At 44.1% G+C, this 17,209-nt stretch overlaps 1 protein-coding gene across 1 annotated transcript; it reads left to right on the forward strand.

Annotated features, from left to right (window-relative positions):
- The first annotated feature begins 13,495 nt into the window (after positions 1-13,495).
- On the forward strand, positions 13,496-16,428 carry LOC147982087 (uncharacterized). The gene is made up of 3 exons (XM_087514230.1): positions 13,496-13,865; positions 15,450-15,510; positions 16,124-16,428. The coding sequence occupies exons 1-3, from the start codon at positions 13,781-13,783 to the stop codon at positions 16,173-16,175; spliced, it is 198 nt and encodes a 65-aa protein (XP_087370356.1). The 5' UTR covers positions 13,496-13,780; the 3' UTR covers positions 16,176-16,428.
- Positions 16,429-17,209: the final 781 nt, after the last annotated feature.

Raw genomic sequence — 17,209 nt, forward strand, 5'->3', positions numbered from 1 at the left:
GAATAAGGAGTGGTAAGAGCCTAAGCTTGGGGATGCCCAAGGCACCCCAAGGTAATATTCAAGGAGGCCAAATATCCGACGCTTGGGGATGCCCCGGGAAGGCATCCCCTCTTTCGTCTTCGTCTATCGGTAACTTTACTAGAGGCTATATTTTTATTCACCACATGATATGTGTTTTCTTGGAGCGTCTTGTATGATTTGAGTCTTTTATTTTTAGTTTGCCACAATCATCCTTGTTGTACACACCTTTTAGGAGAGACACGCATGAATCGTGATTTATTAGAATGCTCTATGTGCTTCACTTCTATCTTTTGAGCTAGGCAATTTTGCTCTATCACTACTAGGAAAAAGCCTAGTAGTAGCGCGGGTTAAAAGCTAGTAGTAGCGCGGGTGCCTACGCTACTACTACGGCGCTACAACTAACTAGTAGTAGTAGCGCGGTCCATCCCGCGCTACTAGTACGTGTGTTAGTAGTAGCGTGTATCTGTGACCTGCGCTACTACTATTAATTTGAAAACCAAAAACAATCTCGACCCCATGACGCGTGCACGTTGGCCGGGAGCAGGGAGATCTCGTCCATGACGCGTGCCTCATGGAAGCCGTCGAGGACGGCCGCGGAGGCCAGCCCGGCGTGGGCCAGGAGCTGGAGGACCTGCATCTTGGCATCGTGTGTGGGGAGCAACACCTCGTGGCGGCCGTCGCCGTTGAGGTCGGCAACGAGCGGCGGCAGGAGGCGGTCCATGTCTTCCAGAACGAGAAGTCTCCCTCGTGTTGCTGGAGGAGGAGGGGGATGGGTCAGCTAGCGTTCTGGATCAAATCGGAGAGGGGGAGGAGGGTTGACCTGGAGCAAGAAGAAGAAGGTGAAGGGGGCGAGGAGGAGGATGCCGTGGTCGCACTTCCGCATCTTGGCGGCGGTGAGGAGCTCCGGCGACTGCCCACCGAAGGGATATCTCGGAGAGGGATGGGGCAAAGAAAGCAGAGTGTACCAGCGGCGGCCACCGCTGGAGTATGAGGGAGAGACGAGGAAAGTAAGAGAGGGGGAAAGTGAGGGAGAGAGGAGGGATTCGGCTGAGGATACGGGGATTTCACCTACCTCATACTTAGTAGTAGCGAGGGGTGTAAAACTGCGCTACTACTATCAACTTAGTAGTAGCGCGGGTTTGTACCCCTCGCTACTACTATGGCATGTCCCGGGAGGGCACGGTAGAGACCGCTTAGTAGTAGCGAGGGTTAAAAACCCGCGCTACTAGTATCAACTTAGTAGTAGCAAGGGTTAAATCCCGCGCTACTAGTAAGTAGCAGTAGCGAGGGTTATAAACCCTCGCTACTAGTAAGCGTCTGTCTATAAGCTTTTCCCTAGTAGTGTATGTGCTTCATGTATATTTTTTGGAGCACGGCGGTGGTTTTATTTTATAGAATTGATGAACTCTCGTACTTCACTTATATTATTTTGAGAGTTGTTAGAACAACATTGTAATTTTCTTTGGTTATAAAATTAGTCCTAATATGATAGGCATCCAAGAGGGATATAATAAAAACTTTCATATAAAGTGCATTGAATACAACGAGAAGTTTGATTCCTTATGATTGTTTTGAGAGGTGAAGATGGTGATGTTAGAGTCACGCTAGTGAGTAGTTGTGAATTTGAGAAATACTTGTGTTAAAGTTTGTTAGTCCCGTAGCATGCATGTATGGTGAACCGTTATGTGATGAAGTCGGAGCATGATTGATACGTCTCCAACGTATCTATAATTTTTGATTGTTCCATGCTATATTATATTCTGTTTTGGACATTATTGGACTTTATTATACACTTTTATATTATTTTTGGGACTAACCTACTAACCGGAGGCCCAGCACAGAATTGCTGTTTTTTTGCCTATTTTAGGGTTTTGAAGAAAAGGAATATCAAACGGAGTCCAAACGGAATGAAACCTTCTGGAACGTGATTTTTGGAACGAACAAGATCCAGGAGACTTAGACCCTACGTCAAGCAACCAAGAGGGAAGCCACGAGGTAGGGGGGCGCGCCTACCCCCCCCCCCCCCCAAGGCGCGCCCTCCACCCTCGTGGGCCCCCTGTTGCTCCACCGACGTACTCCTTCCTCCTATATATACCTACGTACCCCCAAACGATCAAATACGGAGCCAAAACCCTAATTCCACCGCCATAACTTTATGTATCCACGAGATCCCATCTTGGGGCCTGTTCCGGAGCTCCGCCGGAGGGGGCATCGATCACGGAGGGCTTATACATCAACACCATAGCCTCTCCGATGAAGTGTGAGTAGTTTACCTGAGACCTTCGGGTCCATATTTATTAGCTAGATGGCTTCTTCTCTCTTTTTGGATCTCAATACAATGTTCTCCCCCTCTCTCATGGAGATCTATTCCATGTAATCTTCTTTTGCGGAGTGTTTGTTGAGACCGATGAATTGTGGGATTATGATCTAGTTTATCTATGATCAATATTTGAATCTTCTCTGAATTCTTTTATGTATGATTGGTTATCTTTGCAAGTCTCTTCGAATTATCAGTTTGGTATGGCCTACTATATTGATCTTTCTTGAAATGGGAGAAGTGCATAGCTTTGGGTTCAATCTTGCGGTGTCCTTTCCCAGTGACAGTAGGGGCAGCAAGGCACGTATTGTATTGTTCCCATCGAGGATAACAAGATGGGGCTTTTATCATATTGCATAAATTTATCCCTCTGCATCATGTCTTCTTGCTTAAAGTGTTGGTCTGTTCTCTTGAACTTAATACTCTAGATGCATGCCGGATAGCGGTCGATGTGTGGAGTAATAGTAATAGATGCAGGCAGGAGTCGGTCTGCTTCTCTTGGACGTGATGCCTATATACATGATCATACCTAGATATTCTCATAACTATGCTCAATTCTGTCAATTGCTCAACAGTAATTTGTTCACCCACCGTAAAATACTTATGCTCTTGAGAGAAGCCACTAGTGAAACCTATGGCCCCGGGCCCCCTGTTGCTCCAACGACGTACTCCTTCCTCCTATATATACCTACGTACCCCCAAACGATCACATATGGAGCCAAAACCCTAATTCGACCGCCGTAACTTTCTGTATCCACGAGATCCCATCTTGGGGCCTGTTCCGGAGCTCCGCTGGAGGGGGCATCGATCACGGAGGGCTTCTACATCAAAACCATAGCCTCTCCGATGAAGTGTGAGTAGTTTACCTGAGACCTTCGGGTCCATAGTTATTAGCTAGATGGCTTCTTCTCTCTTTTTGGATCTCAATACAATGTTCTCCCCCTCTCTTGTGGAGATCTATTCGATGTAATCTTCTTTTGCGGTGTGTTTGTTGAGACCGATGAAATGTGGGTTTATGATCAAGTTTATCTATGAAGAATATTTGAATCTTCTCTGAATTCTTTTATGTATGATTGTTTATGTTTGCAAGTCTCTTCGAATTATCAGTTTGGTTTGGCCTACTAGATTGATCTTTCTTGCAATGGGAGAAGTGCATAGCTTTGGGTTCAATCTTGTGGTGTCCTTTCCCAGTGACAGTAGGGGCAGCAAGGCACGTATTGTATTGTTGCCATCGAGGATAACAAGATGGGGTTTTTATCATATTGCATGAAATTATCCCTCTACATCATGTCATCTTGCTTAAAGTGTTACTTTGTTCTCTTAAACTTAATACTCTAGATGCATGCTGGATAGCGGTCGATGTGTGGAGTAATAGTAGTATATGCAAGCAGGAGTCGGTCTACTTGTTTTGGACGTGATGGCTATATACATGATCATACCTAGATATTCTCATAACTATGCTCAATTCTGTCAATTGGTCAACAGTAATTTGTGGAGTAACTATACTCTAGATGCATGCTGGATAGCGATCGATGTGTGGAGTAATAGTAGTATATGCAAGCAGGAGTCGGTCTACTTATTTTGGACGTGATCGCTATATACATGATCATACCTAGATATTCTCATAACTATGCTCAATTCTGTCAATTGGTCAACAGTAATTTGTTCACCCACCGTAAAATACTTATGCTCTTGAGAGAAGCCACTAATGAAACCTATGGCCCCCGGGTCTATCTTCATCATATTAATCTTCCAACACTTAGTTATTTCCTTTGATTTTTACTTTGCTTTTATTTTACTTTGCATCTTTATCATAAAAATACCAAAAATATTATCTTATCAGATCTCACTCTCGTAAGTGACCGTGTAGGGATTGACAACCCCTTATCGCGTTGGTTGCGAGGATTTATTTGTTTTGTGCAGGTGCGAGGGACTCGTGTGTAGCCTCCTACTGGATTGATACCTTGGTTCGCAAAAACTAAGGGAAATACTTACGCTACTTTGTTGCATCACCCTTTCCTCTTCAAGGGAAAACCAACGCAGTGCTCAAGAGGTAGCAATGATTTATTTATTGATTTTCTTCCTTATGAGTGGTGGTCGGGGACGAGCGATGGTATTTCCCTACCAATATATCCCCCTAGGAGCATGCGTGTAGTACTTTGGTTTGATGATAACAGATTTTTGCAATAAGTATGTGAGTTCTTTATGACTAATGTTGAGTCCATGGATTATACACGCTCTTACCTTTCCGCCATTGCTCGGCTCTCTATTACCACGCAACTTTCGCCGGTACCATGAACCCACCACATATCCTTCGTCAAAACAGCCACCATACCTACCTATTATGGCATTTCCATAGCCATTCCGAGATATAATGCCGTGCAACTTTCCACCATTCCGTTTATTATGACACGCTTCATCATTGTCATATTGCTTTGCATGATCATGTAGTTGACATCGTATTTTTGGCAAAGCCACCGTTCATAATTCTTTCATACATGGTGCTCTTGAGTCATTGGACATCCCGGTACACCGCTGGAGGCATTCACATAGAGTCATATAAGTATCGAGTTGTAATTTTTGAGTTGTAAGTAAATAAAAGTATGATGATCTTCATTATTAGAGCATTGCCCCAAGTGAGGAAAGGATGATGGATACTATGATTCCCCCACAAGTCGGGATGAGACTGTAACACCCATGATGCGGCTATATCTCCCACATCTCGGAGCACGACTTAGAGGCATAACCGCATAGTAGGCATGTCGCAATAGGGGTAACCTTTACACATCCCATGTACTGAATAAGATAGGGATAAAGAGTTGGCTTACAATCGCCACTTCACACAATACATAAATATAGCATTACATCATCTTGAATACAATCAAGGTCCGACTACGGAACCAAGTTAAATAAAGACAACCTCAAATGCATAGATCCCCGATCGCCCCAATTGGGCTCCACTACTGATCGTCCGGAAAGGAAGCATAGTAACGTCCTGAATCCTCGTCAAACTCCCACTTGAGTTCGGTAGCGTCCCCGGCAGTAGCATCATCGGCACCTGCATCTGGTTTTGGAAGTAATCTGTGAGTCACGGGGACTCAGCAATCTCACACCCTCCCAATCAAGACTATTTAAGCTTATGGGTAGGAAAAGATAGTGAAGTGGATCTGCAGCAAGCACTAGCATATATGGTGGCTAACTTACCCAAATGAGAGCGAGAAGAGAAGCAAAGCACGGTCGAGAAGCTATAAAGATCAAGTGATCCTGAAACTAATTACGTTCAAGCATAACACGAGACCGTGTTCTCTTCTCGGACTCTGCCGAAAAGAGACCATCACGGCTACACACGCGGTTGATTCATTTTAATTAAGTTAAGTGTCAAGTTTTCTACAACCGGATATTAACAAATCCCATCTTCACATAACCGTGGGCACGGCTTTCGAAAGTTCCAAACCCTGCAGGGGTGTCCCAACTTAGCCCATCACAAGCTCTCACGGTCAATGAAGGATATTCCTTGTCCTAGGATGACCCGATCAAACTCGGAATCCCGGTTACAAGACATTTCGACAATGGTAAAACAAGACCAGCAAAGCCGCCCGATGTGCCGACAAATCCCGATAGGAGTCGCACGTATCTCGTTCTCAGGGCACCCTGGATGAGCGCTCCGTACAACTAAAACCAAACCTCGAGTTTCCCCGAGGGGGCACTGCAAAGGACTCTAGTTTGGACCGACACTCAGAGGAGCACTGGCCCGGGGGTTTAAAATAAAGATGACCCTTGAGTCCGCGGAACCCAAGGGAAAAAGGCTTAGGTGGCAAATGGTAAAACCAAGGTTGGGCCTTGCTGGAGGAGTTTTATTCAAGGCGAACTGTCAAGGGGTTCCCATTATAACCCAACCGCGTAAGGAATGCAAAATCAAGGAACATAACACGGTATGACGGAAACTAGGGCGGCAAGAGTGGAACAAAACACCAGGCATAAGGCCGAGCCTTCCACCCTTTACCAAGTATATAGGTGCATTAAAGTAAACAAGAAATAATAATGATATCCCAACAATAATCATGTTCCAATAAGGAACAATCTCCATCATCACCTGCAACTAGCAACGCTATAAGAGGGGCTGAGCAAAGCGGTAACATAGCCAAACAACGGTTTGCTAGGAAAAGATGGGTTAGAGGCTTGTCATGGCAATATGGGAGGCATGATAAAGCAATTGGTAGGTATCGCGGCATAGCAATAGAACGAACAACTAGCAAGCAAAGATAGAAGTGATTTTGAGGGTATGGTCATCTTGCCTGCAAAGTTCTCCGAGTTGATGTAAGCTTGATCCTCGTAAGCGTACTCAACGGGTTCCTCGATCACGTACTCGTCTCCCGGCTCTACCCAAAGCAAGAACACAAGCAAAGTACCAACAATCAATGATGGTGCAATGCGCAAGCAACATGATGCAAAACATGGCATGACATGCAGGATGTGATATGCAATGCATATGCAAGCGCCGGAAGGAAAAGATTGAACCAGGCCTCAACTTGGCAAACCACCGCTGGAAAGATGAGTTGATTTCGGTCGAAACTGATATAAAGATCACCGGAATCGGATGCACGGTTTGGAAATTGCAAGCAAAACAATAATGGCACAATTCTGCGATAAACAGCACGATGCCATCTAGAATGCAACAAGAAACTAAGCTACTGCACTCTAACATAGCAACAAAGCACATGGAAGTGATCTACTCAAGATGCTTGACAAAAGATGAACACTGGGCTACGGCTAAATCACACAATAGCGGGTTCAAACAAGCATGGCAAAAGTGCAAAAGATATCAGCCTCACAGACTTAGTGAAAATACTAACATGTCAGGAATTAACATCAGGAAGCAATGTTTGGAGCAAGATATCAAAATGCTACAAGAACATAACATAGCAAACAAAGGCATGGCATGAATCTACTCAAAGGATATAACAAAAGTCCCTTACTGACCATAAGCCAAAAAGGATCAGAAGATATGATGGCACCCATGTAAACATAACAAGTTTCATTAACAGATTCAGACTTAGTAGAAACTGGACATGGAAAAAACAGATTAATGAAGGCCTCTTTGCGAGCTCGATTCACTCATCACAAGGCATTGCATGATAAACTAAGCATACTAGCTACCAGCAAGAATACATGATCATGACGCCAAGCAAAGAAAGAATAAGTTCATAGCATGCATGGATCAACTATAACAACCTTGGCAAAATTGATTAACACGTAAACAGTCTGCCAGGAACATTTTATAGCAAAAGTAGAGTAAGATTGAGTCATGCTAGGGCACTCCATAAATGCAAACAGGGGCATGGATGGATAGAGCACAATCATATGTCCAAATCATCCTTTTTCGTCTTTACTGGCCGTACTCGAATTTGTTTTTAAACGATAAGGAATTAGAAAAATATTTTTATATGAAAAAGTTGCGCATTTTCCATAATTATCCATTGCCGTATCATTTGCGTCAATCCGACAAACCGTTTGCAAAAAAATGTGAAAATATGTTTCGCCCAGAATTTCACCATTTTCAAATTACTTTTAAATTATATATAATTTGAAAAAACAGTAGTTATATGGAAGATGCGGATTTTTACCAGCTTTCGAACGCCATCTTATTTGCTCAATTCCGACAAACCGTTTGAAAATTGTGTCCAAAATACGATTCACGTTTTCAGTTTTGAAAAAACATGATTTTTTTTCAAAACTACACTTAAACTGTGATGATTTTGCAAAAAAAATCTTATATATTTGTAATGTAGATGTCAAGAGCTTTCCAAGGATATATTACACGCCCCATATCGACGAAAAGACGATCAGTTCGACGGGATAAAAATTATCAGTACAACTGCTTGAAACCATCAGTTCAAGTAGGGTAACAGAATAATATTCTGTTATGAGAAACATAATATATATGGGAAATTGATTGAATTTAAGAAAAAGTGAAAAAAGTGGCTATACAGGCACTTTGTCCTCCGCTAGCGGACGACAAAGAGCTTTGCCATCAGCGAGTAGACAGCAAAGCTGCCACGTGGCATCTACCTGTGCAACCTAGGGGACTGGGCTGGCCTATATGGGCACTTTGCCGTCCACTGGCAGACGGCAAAGATGCAAAGGTCTTTGTCGTCTGCCAGCGGACAGTAAAGCATGCTGTTAACCCCCTAACGGACCTAACCTGCCACGTGTGCCGTCGAGATTCTTTATCGTCTGTTGGCGGATGGCAAAGAACATTTCATCTTTGCCGTCCGCCAGCAGATGGCAAAGAGGCCTTTGCCATAGCTTATTCAGTCGTACATGTTGTTGTCTGCTGGCTAATGGCAAAGGCCTTTGCCATCGGCCATGGCAGGCGGCAAAGTGTCTGATTCTTGTAGTGAATGGCCAGATTGTACTCCTTTAGTAGATCCTTCCACCCACTAAATTTGGGTCGATCACAAGGATCGTCCATGGCTTATAGGGGTTTCCACAAGCTGGGGCCATTGGTGATGTATAGCGAGAGCCCCTATTTGGAAAGTAGGGCGGGGCGCAGAAACTCTCCCCCTGCGCGGTTTGTGCCGGCCCAAAGCAGGGGTGAGGGGCGCCTGTTATTTCATTTTCTTTTGATTTTCCTTTCGATGATTTTTTATTTATTCATTTTATTCTGTTTCCCTTCTATTTTTATTTTTATTTTTACTTATAACTAAATTCAAAAAATTCTCAAGAATTTCAAAAAGGTTCCTGAATTTGTTTTTGAATTTCTAAAGAAATTTTGAATTTGAAAAATGTTCCTAAATTTTAAAAAAATATCACAAGTTTGAAAAAATTCCAAATTCCAAAAGATTTCCCGGATTTCAATTTTTTGATGAATTTAAATATTGATCTTGTATTTCAAAAAAAGTTCCAAATTTCAAAAAATGTCCACAAACTTAAAAATTATCCAGTAATTCAACAAATATTCATGAATTAAAAAAATATTCTTGAATTTTGAAAGTGTTCAGAAATTCAACAAATGTTCCTGAATTTCATAAGATGTTCTAAATTTAAAAACATGTTCAAGAATTCCAAAAATGGTCACCTCTTTTAATTTATTTCATGAATTTCATATTCAGGAAAGGAAAAAATCTTTAAAATTTCAAAAATAGCCGTTCTAATTTTTTTCATTTTTTGAAGGAATTTGAAAAAAGGGAGGAAAAACCCAACCCAAAGAGAACTACAAAAACTAACAAATAGGAAATACGAAAAAATGGGTTCAGGAAAGGTTCTAGAACCTTCCAAAACCAGTGGGAGTTGAACCGCAAATGGGTCGGCCCAATAGGAGGTGGGCCTTATGTTGCTATCCATTGCAGTACGCGGTAAATAGGAATCATCATGTGCTTACATAGCCTGCTAAAACTGGTTGGGGAGCGATTGGCAAGGGGCTAGCACCTGCTTGGCCCCCTAAGTCTCCGCCCCTATTCGTAGCATCGTCGGTCGCTTACTTGCAGCAACACTGACATCGTCGTAGCAAACCATCCAACACTCACATCAGGATGTGACATCGTCTCTAGCATCATTGGCATGATTGTTCTTTGTACTAACACTAACCCAACCCCCTGCCACCACAAGTGAGCGGTGCATTGTCTTGCTGCAATGGTAAACAACAACGCCCGCCAACTCCAGCATGCCAACCTCATGTGTTCATTTCGGATGAAGAGTATGAAGTCTTGGTGCAGACTGAAGCCCATTAATCTAGAGGGTTGCGCATGGCAATATTAGTGGATAACAACATTAAAACGCACCAACAGAGACGTGCAACACGCTCTTGAGAATGCAGGAAAAGGCTTGAGGAATAAGAAAGAGATATGCTACACTTATGTGGTCAATTTATGGACCAGCTTACACGCATAGCTAAAAAATCGAACAAGCACCCTAACCAGTAACATTATAGGTTTAGGATTCACCAGTTGGACCATCGCTCAACCTGTTCGTTGTCGACAAAAAGCTAAAATATGCAAGCTACTTTAAAAAAGAAAATTGACTTCACACCAAATGAATACACAAATATTCCATGTAATAAAACAATGAAACAAAGTGTATTGTAGTTGGTATTAGGCCATTGGCGTACCTTGGGTCAAGGTTGTTGTTGAAGTCTAGCTTATTCATCATCCTAAGAATACTTTTCCCCTTTCCTCGAACATCATGCCCCTCTGCCCCGTGTCTTCTTAGCCCCTTTCTCTTCATCACCCCGGCCCTCTCTCTCCCAGATTCGACTGCCTCGCCGGTCGGGGAGGCAAGGCCCACGGTCATGTTCCTTTAGTTGTAAGTTGTATGCCTTCCTAGTGGCGGTTGGTTCTCTACCCTTACAAATAAACTAGATCCTCTTGGTCTCTCTTCCTTATCCTCCTGGTGGCCATGAGTGGAATTGAAGAGAGGAGATCTGAGGTTCTCTGTTGGACTTTTGTTGGCGTTGCCCTGTCTCCTCGATTACGACCCCCTCTTCCATTGGATCTCCATCGTGGTGGTGGAAGGGACTTCGGCGATGGTTTGTAGTTCATTCGTGGATTTAGTGCCTTTTCTTTCTCCTTGTTTTTTTCTCTTTAGGTACAACAAACACATGTTTTATCCACCTATGCTCAATGGTTTTGGTCCTCATCATCCTTCTCTCTGTCGAGTTTCTTGACTTGGTGCTTCATCTTCTTCTTCCTGTTGGTCTGACCGGACGGTTCTTAGGTGTTGCATACATTTATCTACCTTTCGTGGCAACGCCTCCTTCTTCCTTTGGTTAAGTTCTCTCTTATTTTCTGCATCAAAGGGAGGCCTTCTTCTATAAAAGTTGAGCTCAGCTGGGTGTTATTCTCCCTTTCCAATCTTCACCTTGAGGTCTGCTTGTGCCTTGGGAAACAACATCTGCTTGAATCTAGCGGTGGCGTTGTTCAACCCGTGTTTTGTTGAGGCGTCTTCCTGCTGTTGAGGGAAGAGCACTAACAAGAATCATACCTTCTTGAGCTACAACCTCTATATCTCTGATTATGAGTTCATCTCTAATCGGTGTCGCTGGACCATGTCAGACGCATGAGCAGCCGCGTGGGCTACATGAATCCCAAAAAGGTGCATGCCAACACATGGAAACTTCCCTGTGAGCAAGGGCCCGTTCTTTTGGTTACTTAAAAGATAAGCCATCTCTTCCCTGGCTTTTCCCATAATCCGCCTCTCTTATTTATTGGGGCTCCTAAACTAGTTATAGGATAACTAAGTCAGAAGTCTCAACAAATTTAGGGTGCCTTATTTTTTAAATTAGGAAGAAGCAGCTTATCTATAATTGAGAGGCAACTTATTTTTTTTAAGCCCCCCAACAGAATTGGTAGTTGATTCTTTAGGATATACTATCCACCTAGTGTTGATGAAAGCAAATTGTAAGTTAAAATTGCCTAAAAAAAGTTCGAAGTAAAAAAACACTTTTTCAGATCCTGAAAAACTTTTCTCGGTTATTAAAAGAAAACTACTAGAATGCCCGTGGGTTGCTATAGGCTAAAATACATATAAATAAATTAAAATAAAAAATAAGGTCGTCTTTAAGGTAACTCACTTCTTTCTCATAGAGTCGAGCATGTACGGGCATCAAATGGGCGCCAAGCGAACGTCTCCAAAATTTAACAACCTAGACAGTTCGGGCTCCCTCAAATTAGCCCATATGTAGGAGAGAAATGTGGTTACATGCTATCACCAACATGCGGTCCCAACACAAAAACCTCACCCCACGACGCACTCTTCCATTTTCCTGTCATACCCTACCCTTCTCGCTCGGTTTTCCATCATAGCGGGACATTTCTCGCTAGAGCCCTCTTCACTTAAACCAGATGAGGCCCACCGCACCTTCGACATGGCGCCCTATCTCCTTCATACGATACTTCCCCATGGACCGTCAAGGAGGAATCCCCCGCCAAGAGTCTCCGATACCTTTCCCAAGTGTTCGTGTTGAAGGGCTTGACATAATCCATCCATCGATGACTCATCCCTTGGTCTAATTACCTTCTGACGTTGAAGGGCCTGATGATGCCGGGAGCGCTGGCTCCACGGAGGACGCAGCTACTGACGGACTTGGAGGTGCACCAAGCCGCCTTAGGCGACCCTGGGTGCTTGATCTGCTCCGCTTTTCAGTTGCCTTCTGCTGCTTCTGTAGGGGATGGGCGTCCTCTGGCCGCCGGCGGACCGCCACGCCAGCGCACCAACGCTCGCGTCGTCAGGCCTCCATCCCCTTGGGGTCTTGCCGCTTGAGGAAGAGGGTGAGAGGGGCAGGCTTGGGGAGAGAGAGGGGCTCTACCAGATTCGTCGTCGCCGCCAACGATGCCTCCGCCCGTTGTCACCATCCTTCACCTCCGCCCCAACATGGCGCCACCGTTGCCCCTGCTTCTCCACCCAAGCGGTGACGTCCCAGCCGGTCCATCCCCTCAGCGACGCGGTTGCCCCACACCCATCCTCAGTGCCCACAACACGAGTTGGCGGCTAGGGTTAGCCGTAGGGGCGCGCGCAGGGAGGGAACGGCGAGGAGGTGCTGGGCATCAATTGGGGAGACAGGGGTGAGCCGCGCTGGTGGCGGCCGACGCGTGAGCCGGATGGCGTCGCCAGAATCTGAGGGGCGGCGGCGGATCTCAGAGGCGGCGAAGGGCTCAGCGGCTAGGGGAGTCTTGACGATAGAATGAGGAAACAGATCGAGGGAAGCCTCGTGGCTGTTTTTTTACAATCGAGACGGAGAGACGAAAGAAAAATCAAAGGATGGTGGAGGAGGGACGAGAAAAAAACAGCGAAAAAAACCAGCAAAGGTGGGAGGTGGGACGAAAAAAAATCCGGAACGGAGACTATCAACTGCTCCATTAAGAGTAGAGATATACTCCCTTCGTCCCAAAATACTTGTCTTCAAAATGGATAAAAAAGGGTGTATTTAGAACTAAAATACATCTAGATACATCCCCTTTTATTTATTTTGATGACAAGTATTTTGGACAAAAGGAGTACTTGTTTCTGTTTTTTTACTAATAAAAGACCTATGCAATCTTAAGAAAAAGTTGCACGCGCACGGCGGCTGGCGTCTACCAGCTGGCAGAAACAACTCGGTTTCAACTACATTTGCGTAAAAAATGGGGCGATATCGACGTCTGGGACGACGGCTGGGTACCCAATCATCCCAGAGCCGATTGTAACGCCGGCTCGCCCCTCAGGCGGAGATTTTTATGCCTACTATGAGGGCCAATTGCTGGAGATGCTCTTACATGTGAAGTTCAGATCTGAAGCGTTTAGCTTCCGAACAAACCCACGCCATCGGCCGAGAGAAGATCCTCTGAGAGATCCGCCCCGATCCCGCAGAACACCACGCCCTTCTTCCTCCTCAGAAAGTTCAACATCTCGCCGCTTGTTTCCGGATCTGAGCGAAGGATCTGCGGCGTCGGGTCTCACTGGGGGAGGATGAACTGGATCGGGCGCAAGATCCACCTGTACAATGTCAACATCGGCCTCTACATGCTTGATTGGTGGGAGCGCTACCTCTTCAGTATCCTTTCACCCTTCGCTTCATGTTTTGATTTACTGAACTGCTAAAGAATTCGCCTTTTGCGTTATATTGAGGCGTTTTGGTGGTGCCGAGGTTGTTGCTTGCTGAATCTGACGGAACCCTGCAGCCGGTAGTGAGTTATGTTGCTTATGGGATTTAGGGGTCTTTCTGGTTTTGAATTACATGCCTTCTGTGTTAAAGGAATTACTATATTTCCCGTTTTGACTAGGATGGTTTAGAATTTATATTTTATTTGGTAATTCGGAGGCTGTAGAATCTAATTAGAGTTTGCAAGGGTTTTCGTTTAGTTGTTGTGTAGAACCGATTTGATTTGTCCTAGCATATTCTCTAGACTACGATATCAGGCATCTCCAGTCGCCAACCGATTTGTCTATACAAGCCAAGCCGCCTTCAGCATACCCTCCAACCTGGATAATTGACTACTACCAAGGGGCAGTGCAGGACTAAGCTTGTAGGTCACATGCCTTAGCACTTACTCTAAATCTGTCAATCTGCATCCTCAAACCAATTAGATCTTGTGCCTTGCAGAACTATGAAAAATAATCTTATACAATGATGAATATGTGAATATCAATACATAGATATATGACAAGTGAATCATCATAGGGAATCCGATGATACAAAACTTAATAACCTTCTGAACTATGACACAGCAAGCCACTGCCTGAAAATGCACGTCGTATGTAAATTGCCATCTCCCATTGTTGTTGAAATGACTCCCTATAGTTTGGTTTTCTAGCAAAGGTTACAATGCGAAAAACTTAAAATAGTAGTTATCAGTATAAGCTCAGCATATCTTTTTCACCAAACTAATCAGCTAGGCAAACAGACCTCATACCCTTCTGTCCGAATTTCTATACAAACTACTCTTGTCTTCATGAATCCAGATAACTCCATCTTCATCTTACTGTGATTTTCTTGCGACATACTCAAAACTGTTCAACTATATAATGGCGTACTTTTTTTACTCTCCTCATTCTTCCTGCAACTCTTCCGTCTTGCAATAATTTGGTATCCCCCCTTCCAAATTTCCAGTGTCAAGTTCTCTACATGCCAATGTTTTATCTTTCCAGAAAATGCAAAAGGCTTTGTGTCTCACTGCATTGATAGAAAAGCAGTTTATGTACAGCTGTAGAGTTTCGCACCACAAACAATACCACGGCCCTACAAGCTAGGCATCATTGGAATTACCGCTGCAATGCCTAATCCTCCCGCCTTCGACCACAGCTGAGCTATGGTTCATACTCTATGTTGCCATGCATGCAAAGATATTATGATGTGTCAAGTGTATCCACTGCCTTGCCTGTAGAATATGTGTACTGTGTGTATAGTGGAACTTGGAAATGTTGTTTGTCGTGAGGGACATTTGTTTTTCTCCTTTTTGTTCTGTCAGCAACTTTGTGGAAATTGGGAAGGTTTTCAGACTGCATAAAAAAATCTAACAGATCTGGACTTTTTCTATTGTATTTGAAGTTTTCAACACTTGAATTGTTTCCAATTACTGATGGATCTCAGCAAGCCATTCAGAAAAGTTCAAAATATGTTATCACTTAACTGTTACAGATACATTGATGCTTTGCCTTCTCTGGTACATTCTACGGTATCTCATTGTGTTCTTTCAAAGGTATATTCCTTCTAGCCTTGATCTGCTTACATCATTTCATATTTAAGCATGTGCTGAAGGTTTTTCCAAGTGTCATGTTTTTATTACCCCATAAAGACATCATCTGCTACTTACTACTTAGTACTTACTACCATCCTCATTCGGATCAGCTGTTGCAAGGAACTCAGGCATGTACAATGCAAGGTGTTTAGGGAGGCTCTTGTGAAAATGAACCAGTTTTTTTCTTAAGCGTCGGTGCTTATTTGTATAGCCACTTACTTAGGCACCTCTGTCCATAAAAACAAGCACTAGTGCTTCAGCAAAATCCGGTTTATTTTTAGATGCACATCTCTAAGCACCTTGCGTTTTACATGGTCTCAAAGAGCTATTCAAGAATAAGATCCTTTAGGTTATGTCTTTTCCGGAAATATAAATTTTTGAACATGGGAGTAGTTAAGCCGGCAATTCAAGCATACAAAGTTACAAACTTCGATTGATTATATTGGTGTGTCCCCATTCTGAAAAAGCTCCAACACCTCTGAAACTACCTCTTATTCAGTTGTCAGTTTGACATATATATCTCATATTTGGTTTGTTTCAGTTTGAGCTGACCTGGCTTCTCTATGTGTTGTAGTAATCTGGAGACCATCCTACAAGGTGCGAACTATCTTCTACAAGGTAGTTAATCATCGAAGGCAAAAGAATATATGTTGATGGCTTTATGGAACTCCCCCTGTAATCTATGTTTTGATTAGTCTCGGCTGAGAAACTAGAAAGGAACGACTTATGTGTTGTTGTGTTTGTAGCCGTCTTTTACTGTATGAACTTGGCTATACACTGTCCATATGTATAGCCCTCTGTATTTTGGAATTTAGCTATTTTTTTACCTTATGTACTGTGGACATTAAATTAATTTTCGCTGAATCGTTTTTATTACTAGTTATGTGTGATTTCATATTGGTACCTTTGCCTTTGTTGTCGTCTGTGGACAAACTGTGAGAGATCTGATGTCTTTCTTGACTGGTGTATCAGTCGCAATGCGTGTAACACACAAATTTGGTGTTCAGTTTGATTGATGGGCTTTTCTGAATCAAAAGATGACTTTGAAGTCAAAATCGAGGAGCGGTTTTGGTCAGAGGTCCAACCGTCGATCAACTTAAACCCGGTGGTTTCAACGTCGTTCCCCTTCTCCAGAGGAATCCTTTGTATCGAAGCAGCAGTAATCCTAAGCCTTTTCTACACACACACCCACACACACAACGTTGGTCCAGGCTTATACGTCAGTTTGTTCTAGAGCGTCAACCTTCGCCGCTCACGCCGAAGTAAGGCTCGGCTGTCACACAATCCCACCTGTCGGGGCACCGCTTGAAATGCTGACCTGAGCCTCGTGAGCTGCCCCCCGTCGTCTCCAGGTTCAGCGCCTATCGCTTCTAGCCCGCCGTGTGCGTGACCGTGTTAGTGTTCGTTGTGTGGTGATTTCTGGTATCTCTCGCAGTGCTCCGGAGTTGTAGGCAACGAGAGGCAGCGAGAGGGCCGCTCGCTCGCCCCGTTCAGCTATGTTTTACCTCGTGATATCGATCCCGGCGATCCTCCTGTTGCTCGTCCGGGCGCTGGGGTGCTACATGCTCGGCCGGAACCGAGGCGGCCGCGCCGCAGCCGTTCGCGCCACCGGCGCCGCCCAAGTAGCAGCAACGTGGGAATCTTCGTCAGTAACACTATA

Source organism: Triticum urartu, chromosome 3A, assembly GCF_056163025.1.
Source record: "Triticum urartu cultivar PI428250 chromosome 3A, HENAU_Tu73, whole genome shotgun sequence".
Lineage (NCBI taxonomy): Eukaryota > Viridiplantae > Streptophyta > Magnoliopsida > Poales > Poaceae > Triticum > Triticum urartu.